This window comes from Amborella trichopoda, chromosome 3 (genome assembly GCF_054954075.1).
Source record: "Amborella trichopoda isolate Santa Cruz 75 chromosome 3, AtrichopodaSantaCruz75HAP2 v2.0, whole genome shotgun sequence".
In the NCBI taxonomy this organism is placed as follows: Eukaryota; Viridiplantae; Streptophyta; class Magnoliopsida; order Amborellales; family Amborellaceae; genus Amborella; species Amborella trichopoda.
In genome coordinates this window covers 17,163,509-17,174,340 of record NC_142338.1, presented here as the reverse complement: position 1 = coordinate 17,174,340, position 10,832 = coordinate 17,163,509, and the positions used below count along the sequence as shown (strand labels likewise).

The 10,832-nt window shown below is 35.1% G+C and overlaps 1 protein-coding gene across 2 annotated transcripts; it reads right to left on the bottom strand.

Annotated features, from left to right (window-relative positions):
* Positions 1-3,238: 3,238 nt before the first annotated feature.
* On the bottom strand, positions 3,239-6,467 carry LOC148782783 (uncharacterized). 2 transcript variants are annotated; one of them, XM_088860268.1, is made up of 4 exons: positions 6,336-6,467; positions 5,267-5,831; positions 4,958-5,084; positions 3,239-3,972 (listed from the first exon to the last, which is right to left on the bottom strand). In XM_088860268.1, the coding sequence occupies exons 2-4, from the start codon at positions 5,824-5,826 to the stop codon at positions 3,463-3,465; spliced, it is 1,197 nt and encodes a 398-aa protein (XP_088716394.1). In that variant the 5' UTR covers positions 5,827-5,831; positions 6,336-6,467; the 3' UTR covers positions 3,239-3,462. The 2 variants fall into 2 exon arrangements, with proteins under 2 accessions (XP_088716394.1, XP_088716395.1); XM_088860269.1 differs by lacking the exon at positions 6,336-6,467 and adding an exon at positions 6,203-6,312.
* Positions 6,468-10,832: the final 4,365 nt, after the last annotated feature.

Sequence of the window (10,832 nt, the reverse complement as noted above, 5' to 3'; positions counted from 1 at the left end):
GTTATTGAAAAAAACAATGTCGACCTCCTTGGACGTTACATATGGTTGCAACAAATTGTCGATACATACTTTTTAATCATAGGTGGCTAATTTACCACAATTTTTGTGAGGCCAACATGGCAGCTGATAATCTTGCAAAGAGAGCTGCACCCCACACTGAAGCTACAGTTAAGCATTCTCATCCACCGGATTTTTTTTCTCTTGCTTTAACTCATGATCTGGTACAAGTGCCTTATCCTAGGGTTGTAAAGTAACAAGCTGTAATGTCTTTTATTTCTTATATTAATGAAAAACAGGCAGGAGACCTTCTGCCCCACTGAGTTACCCAAACAAAAAAAAAATCTCTCAGTCCCTATCGCTGATAGATTTGATCTGTCTTCTCTTGTCTAGACCGAATCTAAGAGGGGGTATCTATAGGCAAAGTTTGAGTGGTTTAAGTTTTTGAGTCAATAGCCATGATTTTCCCAATAGCACATTAAAATCACAATTTCCCTTATCAATAAGCATTATGGAGGTTTCCATTATATTCTTTTAGGTGTTCATATTACAATGTAGGACTGTACAACTTGTGACGAGAACTACACATGTTGTGTCATCAATGACAAATGCTGTACTGTGCATAGCTTCACAATTTGTCAACTGCAAGATGGCCATAAATTTGCATGCATTGGATTGAGGTAAAATTTGGACAAGTAAAAAATATTCAATCTATACAAGATGGTATTGGCTTGGGACTGATTGAGTGACATCTTCCTATGAATAAACTCTATGGAAGGTTATGAACTTCTATGATTTTTTTTTTAGTGGTCTAGTGTTCTATGGTCTATGCAAAAGCTTCTTGGCGTATTTAGGAGCCCTATTTGTGATAAAAAACAAGAATTCTTTCATAAAAAAATGAACCAATCAAAATTTAGGTGTGCATGAGAGAGAGAGACCTAAAAACTTGTGTGTGTGTGAGAGACCTAAAAGCCTTGTGTGTGTTTGTGTGTGTGAGAGAGAGAGAGAGAGAGAGAGAGAGAGAGAGAGAGAGAGAGAGAGAGAGAGGGGTTTCAAGAGCGATAAGGAATGCACAATTCGGAATGTTTTAAGGTTGAAGCCTGGTTGAGCAGAAATCTTATTTGGATGCCGATATCCCAAGGATTTTCTTTCCTTTAGGGGAAAATCCTAATTGAAATGAGATTTTCAGTTACTTTTCTTAAGAAAATCTTATTCGATTCTTGATTATTAAAAGAATATTTTGAGAAAAAAGATTACTATGATAAATTCCTGGAACCCTTTCTTGCACATATTAATACGAATATTGCAGTCATTTTCCATTTATATTCCACCAAAGCCTTGTTTCCTGTATTTGTTCTCTCGAGGTAAGAAAAAACATTTTTTTTTCTTTTTTTAAAATTTCTATTCACAGTTCTTATTTTAGTTTTTCTGGATTCATAGGTAAGCGATTGTATCAGCTTTATATTTTTATTTAGTTTTGGGTATGAGAGGCAAAGTGGATTAACGCTTTAACTCTGTGTTAGGTTTGTGTGCGACTGCATAGGCGAAATATGAGATAGACTTCCGCAGGTTTTATGTCTTTCTTTTCTGAATGTTGGGTTTTAGTCTATTTACTACTGAGCATGGGTTAAGAACGTTCATGGCCTTTTCTTTTGTGTGTTTTGAATGTGCGTGTGTGAGTGAGAGGGAGAGAGAGATTTCTGGGTTTGGTAGATTGCTGTTTGCTACTACTGTTCAATTTTGAGGTTAATAGCTGTTTAGTTATGTTTTCTTGTTTATGCAATCGAAGGGAGTTCTTTATACAAGAACTGGGATTAGGCTTGGTTTGTTGGTCGTGATTACAACACTACGTCCTAACTTCCATTCTTACAACTACTGTTCACCCGAGTCTGCTGTACATCATGTATGTATAATCTACACAGTCTGTTGTACATCATGCATCTCCCTCTCTCTCTCTCTCTTTCTCTCTCGCTCTATATATATATATATATATATATATATATATATGTGTGTGTGTGTGTCTATTTTGACTCAAAGATGCTTGAGTAGCATGCATATTACTTGCCATCATATAGAGGGTTCGAAACCCTCTATACCATTGTGTAAAGGGTTCGAACCCGAGACTTCTCGGGTAAGGAGGCATATAGAGGGCGGCACACTATCCGACATAGAACTTTAAGTTTGATGTAAATAAAAGAAAGGTTATAAAGTATATATTAATTTTTTTTCCATATTTTGTTTTAACTGGGGCACCTAAGTTACTCGCTTTAGCCAGGGCCAAGTACCTGGGCCAAGCTAGTTTTCTGTACACTGTTTACAACTAAACTACCCCAAACAAGAAAGTAGCGAGTGCGTCGTTTTTCATATGTAATTGTTGCATTTCTTTGGGTTTGTGTACGTATGTGTGAGAGAAAAAGAGAGAATTTTGAAGCTATTAATTTTATGTGAGAGAAAAAGGGAGAATTTTGAAGCTATTAATGTTATTATTATCATTTTGAAGTTCATTAGTTGGTTGAGGTTACATCCCCAAACTTGGGCCCTAAGAATACTCTAAAACAACCCTCTCACTTAAGGTAGTGAATGCTTAATTTGTTCTTGCGGAAAAATATAAATCTTTTGGCATTTTCTCTTTTTCTTTCGTTTTGTAGGAGGGGGTAGTATTTTTCAAAGCATTTTTGGTTCATGGACCTAGGCTAAATAACCTTATATCATTATATATGATTTTGGACTTAGAACATCAGTTTTTGTCTATGTGTTGATATTATTTTTGCATGAGAGTGCAAATGGAGAGAACATGGCAGTGTACAGTTTTTTGAGATTTTAACACATTGATTTATCTGGTTTAATCGCCAATCTTTTACATTGAGAGAGAGAGAGAGAGAGAAGAGAGAGAGAGATGCATGGTTCAGTGAAGTTTTGTAAATTAGGCAATTTAGGGTTACCTCTAAGGAAAGGATTCAAATTAGATGGTGGGTTTATGAAAGTCAATCCCAAAATAGGGGGGTTTGAATAAGAAGGCGTTCTTTCCAATACTAGGTAGGTAGGTAATTATATTGCTCTGAAAACTTTTGAGAAAATAAAATGATATTAGCAAGAGAACAAAAGGATGTACAGGTCATATTGTTGTATAGAGAGAATGACGCCTTTGTTCCCCACATTAATGATCACACTGAAACCCAAACCAGAAAAGCAATGCCATTTGTACCATTTCCAATCCTAGGATTCCTCAATGGAGAAAATGAAGAGAATGTTGCAGTTATTGTTAGTTCTGCTCAATCCATGACCATATCTCTCTACAAAAAAGAAAACTGAAAATTGGATTGGAAGAGGAAAAAGAAAAAAAAAAAAAAAAAACATGACAGAGGGAGTAGAAGCTCACTAGTCACTCTCATACCCCAAATAACCCTAATTTCTTTGTGATTAATTCTTAAGCCATTCAGAAAAGAGTGTATAAAAGCACACAAACTAAAAGTTCTGCTGAGAAATGAGCTCCATCAGGTCCATCTCTTTCCTCCCTTGTTCAAACTCCACATTATTCAGCTCCAATGGTGGCGCCTCCAATTTTTGTGTTCCTTCCTCTTCCATGAATGGGAAAGGAGGCAACCCACTAAAGAGTGGATGATAAAAGTCCATTGATCTGTCGGTGTGAAATTCTCCGAGGAACTGATTGACGGCCTGCATTGCGGCAGGTTCAGTCTTCAAATTTGTTATAGATGGTGATGGTGATGGTGATGGTGATGGTTGATTTAGACTCTTGATATAGTCTTGCAGAATTGAGCTTGCTCTATTTTGTCTAGTTTCCGAGGCCCTGGTTTTTTTCCTAGAGAGTTGCCTTCTTTTGGTTGCATTCCAATGGTTTTTAATGGCATTTTCTGTTCTTCCTGGTAATCTCCTAGCAATTTCAGCCCATTTGTTGCCAATCTCTAAGTGGGCTTGGACTAACAACTTCTCTTCTTCTTCTGTCCATGTATCCTTCTTCATTTTGTTGAGAATAACAGTAAGAGAGTTAGAGAGCTCTAAATAAGAGCTTTGCAAGAAAAATTCTCCAAGGCCTTTGCATGACCATAAAAAATTGCTAAAGAATACTAATGATTTGGACATAAACGGATTAAGAAAATTTTTGAATGGGCGAAATCCCAAATCAGTGTTTCATAAAGCTCCCGTTCTGCACAGGAATCACCCCTAGTTGGATAGGATAGGTAGGCTGGTGATTCCAGGCGAAAAACCCTCACAATCGTTTTCTGTCTCGCAGTTTCTAATACTTGTAGGTTCTCTTTGTTAAATATGGCTTGGTCCCGAATCACCGAGTCAGACCTGCTGAATTGGAATCAGACCTATAAGGAGTTTGGAACCCATTCGAGTTATTGAAACACTGATTCGATCCATGCAACACTGATTCGACCCATGCGAATTAGTCCTCGAGTTTATTGAACATGGGTAGGTTCAATGAAGGAGAAAGGGGGGCACAGGTAGAAGGAATCCCAATGCATGAATTAATACAAAGCATAAATTATGGTTATGCATTAATAGGAGTGGTGGCCAGGAGTTATCTTTTCTTTGTGTGTAGATAAGTATGACAGTTTTGAAATTGATAATTATAGGGCTCCATATAAATGAGTTTTTAATGAAGAAGACGAAACCAATGCGACCAAATCCCAAAATTGAAAATAGCATATTAGATGTAGAAAATAAAGAGATTCAAAATTATAAAAAATGAATAAAAAATAATAATAATAATAATAAAAAGACAAGGACAATATCAAAATGTATGACTCAACTCATTTCCCAATGGAAGAAAAATCTGAGAGAGTAGAATAAGAACATACTTTCACGAGTTTAACCCAAGTGAGGAAGGTGAGATAACAAAATTGGGAAATAAAACTTAAACAAGGAAAATGGAAAAAGAAAGTAGAAATGAAAGAAAGGATGACAAAAAGTAGCAAATGATTCAAATGAAAACCTTGATATTTGGTCTCAAATGGTTGTGCCATCTTTCCCTGCATTGTTTTCCAACCCTCCCCTTAAACATCTTTGCAATCTGAGACCACTTCCTTACCCCATATTGATCAACCAAATGTATCAGCAACCTTCAAATCGAATAAAAGCAACACTTCAATTCCAAAATCCCAATGAATAAAAGAAAAATATACCAATAGCAATAAACACAAAAAAAATTTTAAAAAAATAATAAACATTCAAGAAAATAAAAATAAATATAAACATTATAAAAACAATAAGAAATAAATGTAACAAAAAATTATAATCTTACCTATCCTCTTCAAGGGTCCACTGGCCCTTGACCAAATTAGGCCTCTTATGCATCTGGTTTGATTTCTCTTTGGGTTTTTTGGCGAGTAAGGCTTCCTCAGTTGATCCCAAACTCGATCCGAAACTCTCCGAAGCATTTTCCCAGATTGTTCTTTCTTCCTTTATCTCCTTGCTAGAACTTGGTGGTTGACAAGCAAAGACCCCGTTGCCATATCCAAGCTTGTAATTCTGAAAATTTTGATTATCCGAAAAGAAACTACTATTTTGGCACCCACAATCAAAATGTCCGAAAAAATCTTGATCATTTGGAGAGGCAGGTTCAGAAGGGTTAGGGTGAAAATTATTGGAACAGTAAAGATTGGAGAAATGGGGCATGGGCTTTTGATCCTGATTGCAGAAATCAGGGTTTTGATTGATGTAGTTTTCATGGAACTCATCTCTGTAAAATGGGAGGTCAAATGCTTGTTTTGGAGAAAACCCACTACAGAGATAGGAAGAGATTGGGGGAGTCATCTCCATCATTTGGTTCTGGTTCTTCATGAAGCCTTCACCACCTTCCATGGACACTTCAGAAAAGGAAAAACAAATCAATAAATGAAATATCCAACAAACAAAATCAGTCAATAAACTACAAATAAACCTATTATATACAAAAAAAACCAATGGGGATGTTATGGATTTAGTTCAAAGTAGGGCTTTTCTTTTTTCTTGAAAAAAAAACAATGTAAATTAACATTAAAAGGAAAAATATATGGATTAGAAAACTACTTCGAATTCGGATTCTTTGGCCTGATTTAATGAAATTCAAAAGAAATGCCAAGACATTGCATATATCCATGTAGTGAAACAAAAAAGAAGCAGCAAATAGAACACAGAAAAAACTAGTAGAAGCTTTTCTCGTATTTTTAAAAAAACTCATTGGGTTTCTTCTGTTCACCTGGTACCAGCTTCTCTCATGGCGATGGAACTTCAACAAAAGCAGGAAAAAAAATTCATTAAACTAAGATATCCATTTAGAGAGAGAGAGAGAGGCCAAAAAAAGAAGAAAAAAAAAGTAGAAAGAAGAAAACCTTGCACTGAAATTGAGGGCGATTGTTTTCTGTTTTTCTTTAAATATTTTCAGTTGGAAGAAGAACGAATCGCCATGCAGCTGCTCTCTCTCAATTTCACCCTGGTCCTAGGAATCAGTTGAAAAAGTGAAGAAGGGGAAGGCTTTTTGTGTGTAATTCAGTGCAATCATAGCCGTCAATCAGAGGGCCAATCGGACGGCCTGTGTTTCACCATGCATATGACTCTTCAGCTTCCATGTCCCGCCATGGTAATGATTGGCTCATTTGCTTGTTTTGGAAATTTTCTCTGTCCAGTGAAACTGAGTCACGTGGCGGTCGGGCCTCAACCAGTGACACGTGGTAATAGGGCAGGGGCATTTTGCGAGAGAATATAGGAACAAATTGTGATGAGAGAGAAGTTTTGCATCGGTGAGACGAAAATGCCCTCGGATGTATCATGCGATATCTATTCTGCCACTAATGGAAGAATGCAATGAAAGACCAAGGTTTGAAGCACAAAAAAGTACTTACCCCATATAATTACCTAAAATATAAATTACAAGAAAGGCGGGTCAATTCATGTTTTTTTTTATTTTTTCAAGATTATTTTTCGGTCTAAGGATTTCATCCTTACCATATTTTAATTATTATTATATTAGTTTTTTAATTAGTAGAGAAGTCCCCAACCTTTAAGGGCAATGCCCAGGTTGTCTGAGGTTAAACTCCTTGAAGCACCTTGCGAACACAACAAAACCCCAGTGGAGCGGTTTGAGGGTCCCCATCCTCAAACCAATGTTTTTCTCAATAATTAGGAAATAAAGTACGGTTTGAGGATGGGGACCTTGCATCGCTCTCTGGACTGAGCACAGTCCAAAGAGCGGTCTGAGGTCCCCTTGAACCAACACTTCTCACAAAAAATAAGAAATAAAGCGCAGTCTGAGGATGATGACCTCGGACCGCTGTTTTCCTCAAAAAATAAAAAAGAAAGAGCGGTCCGAGGATGGGGACCTCAGACTGCTCTAGAACTGAGGCCTACTCCACCTGGGCATTGCCCTAGTAATGAAGAAACTACAAAAAAATAATTAAAATACGGTTCGAGAATAGTATCCTTAGTCCAATGGACAATTTTGAAAAAAAAACAAAAAAAAAGACGGATTGACCGACCTTCCGTGTAATTTTTACCTATATTTTAGATAAAGTTTTCATTTTCGTCCATATTTTAGATCATGAGTCTTAGTTTGGTTCTTTGAAGAACTTTTGCAAATAAAAATATAATAATATGAGAAGAAGAAAGCCAAGACTATTTAGTTACCAAGAAAAATGAAGCGTGATAAGGGCTGGGACGGGCCGGCCCCGTTCCTTAGAAAGTAGGGCATGGCAACATATTGCGGCCCAAGGGCGAGTGCCAGCTCAGCCCACTTTTTCTTCTTAATTTTTCTTTTATGCTTTCTTCATTTGTTTTTGGCCCGACCCAATCTTTGCAAGGCAAGGCCCGGACCTGGGCCAGTACTATGGAGAGGCCGGGCTAGGGCCCAAACTAGCCCTACCTGTTGCCACCGTTAGATATATAAGGGTATTTGCTCCTCAATAAACTCATTGACATCATAAAATGGGATTTAGGGGCATTATTGTTAATTTGGAAGATGAAGGACATTGTGGGCACTATTTAAACATAATGTAGCCCTAACGGCTCCACTCTCTCTCTCTAGTCATCGGGGTCACTTCTCTCTCTAACATTGGTCAACTCAATTGAGCGGGTGTCTTAATCCTCATAAAAGGTGCCGACCATGCAGCTTCTCAAATAAATGACGTCCTTCAAAATAAAAGGTTTCCCTTTGCATGTTATTAAATACCCATTAAATCTTGTATTAATGAATTATCAATTGATATTATTTTTAAATTGCCCCTACCTTGTGGGTTAATACCAAGTGCACCGTTGCAATTCCTATCTTCTTCTACAAGTCAATATAAGTTACTTCCTTCTTCCATAATACACACATATGACCAGAAAAAAAAAAAAATTTACATTTAAGAAATAACAAAATATTCTTTAACATCTATGGAGTTAAGGTAAATAGAGGTTAATTTTATGGTCCAAGAAAAACCAATCTACATTTCCTTGTATACTTGACAAATTTAAATCTTGAAAATAAAATAAAATTAATAGTTTAGAATGTATTCGATTTATAACACACTTAGATATTTACAATTTCAAGTAAAAAATATCACATTTTTTTTTCTAGAGATAAATTAAGACAAATATATGTGTTGTGCACTCTTGAATTGTGTTGATGCAGTTTCTATACGGCATAGGCATAATGAAAACAAAGTAAAGCTTCATCTTGAAACCTCTTCATAAAGCATTTTGGGTTTCGGAAATCTACATGATCTAAAATCTATTTCCAATACCAAGTATGAAATTTGAAGTTAAAAAAATGGTACAGATCTTGTGAATTCGTAATATTTATTTTTAGGGCACAATAGATAGTCTAGATAATATGTTACAATATACATTTTTGGGGCTTGAAATCTTTTTTTTATTTTTTATTTTATTTATTTATTTTTAATTTTTTTTATACAGTCGTGATGGTTAAAGCCTAGATGATTAATTTGAAAGTTTTCCAACACCAAAACTATAATTTTTGGTAAATTTTAAGGTAAGGCTTTACTTATCAAAACATTTTTCACTAAATATTAGATGGCCCTAAATAAAAATGTTTTACTTGAATACATGCAGGTTTAATATTTAACCTTTTAGTTTATTTTAAGAAAAAACCAAAAAAGAATCTATTAAAGTGGTAACTAAAGCCTTTTGTTTGCCACGGGGTGGCCGAAAGAATGAAACAAATGTTACAATGCATGTCTAAAAGGAAAGAAAGCGCCATGTTACAATTCACATAATTTGAGCTAGTATACTGTACACCCAAAAAAAGAAAAAGAAAAAAAAAGAGCGTGTATAATGTGCTCCTGCAGATGTGAAAAAATTCATTTACGCCCCGGCCAAATGATTTAGCTAGAAACATCATCTTATCCGAATTTTTTAATCCAATTTAGGATCGAAGTAGATTTTTAGTGCTTGAGCAACTAGATCTAACCGTCCAAAACCCATTATACAATCCTATACTTCCAGCATTTGCATTTTCAAGTTTTGTTTTTCTTTTAAGGTCAGGCCGGTAACATCCTTAAGTTAAGAGTTTTTTTAAAAAAATAATTGATGAATTAAGAGTCCTAAAAATATTCTTAGCTGAAAAATAACTTGAGAGAGGAAATGAATTCTTAGAAAATGTGTTTACTCCTGTCGGAGCATATAATCATTTTTACAACTTAAATGCATCCTTATCCACTATCTATCACGACGGACAAATGGTGGAGATAAGGGTGCATGTAAATGCATATAACTAAAGGTGAATAAATAGGAGCGTGACTTTTAGAATTTATTTACTTCTCTAAATTATCTAAAATCTCTTCTTCTCTCGTTAGGACCTGGTTTCTATACAACCAGGCCGCATATGTAAAAATGCAGGCCTCTTAACAAATCTATTTTTGAGACGGATTTTAAGATTTAATTTTTAAAGTCATGTAATTTCTAACATAAAGATCATGAATATGAAAAAATAAATAAATTTTAAAAACTAAAAATAATAATTCAAGTAAGAAAATATTTGGACCGTTAGTTTCTAATGTTTTTAGATGGAACATCTACTTGCATCCATCTTTAAGATGGATGCTTTACACTTTCTTGACCGCATATGTAGAAACGCTGTCCAGCCCGCATGAAACAATTTTCCCTCTCGCTAAACTCTCATTCTTGAAATCTCTTTGTTTAAAAATTAATATGATTAATTCCATAAATCCAATAACAAAGTTGTCAAAAAGATTATATCCATCTTTTTTTCTTTTTTTCTCTTTTATGTTATCCAAATGTTGATTTAAAATACAATTTATAATAGAGAATAAATAAGAGAGGACAAAAAGGAAAACAAAACAAGAAAGGCTTTTTCATGCTAATTACGCCTATTTTGAATAGGACTTATTGCGATGAGAACTTCATCCGTAGAAATCAGCTCATCCAAACGAAACTACAAACTAAGATATGGTTAGAAAGCATAAAAATAAAAATAATATTGAATGTACTTAAAAATGGAGGAAATTATTTATTTTCAAGTTTAAACTTATTTTAATCAAATCGCTCCCAAAAGCGTGGTGCAACACACGTTCCATATGCTAGCTTATACTTTACACCTCACATGTACAGTATGCTCCTCCTTTGGGAGCCGTTAAACAAGTGAAATGGCTGAAATGGCCCTCATTATTTAGAGTTGCACATCTAAAGAAACGACGTAATGCAATTGTCTTGCATTAGAGGCCACTTGTTTGCTAAACTCAATTCAAAAAATAAAATGAATAATATAGTTTATTTTTTTAAGAAAAATATAGTAGTCTTGTAGAGAGAGAAAAATCACCGTCAAAACTATTTATATTTTCTTTAAGAGCGATAATTTCATTAAAGGTAATGAA

Coding starts and splice junctions, on each gene's coding strand:
- LOC148782783 (XM_088860268.1), bottom strand. CDS start 5,826: ATGGAAGGTGGTGAAGGCTTCATGAAGAACCAGAACCAAATGATGGAG. Junction 5,085..5,266: donor TGGACCCTTGAAGAGGATAG/GTAAGATTATAA, acceptor TTCGATTTGAAG/GTTGCTGATACATTTGGTTG. Junction 3,973..4,957: donor ATTTGAGACCAAATATCAAG/GTTTTCATTTGA, acceptor AACAAAATGAAG/AAGGATACATGGACAGAAGA.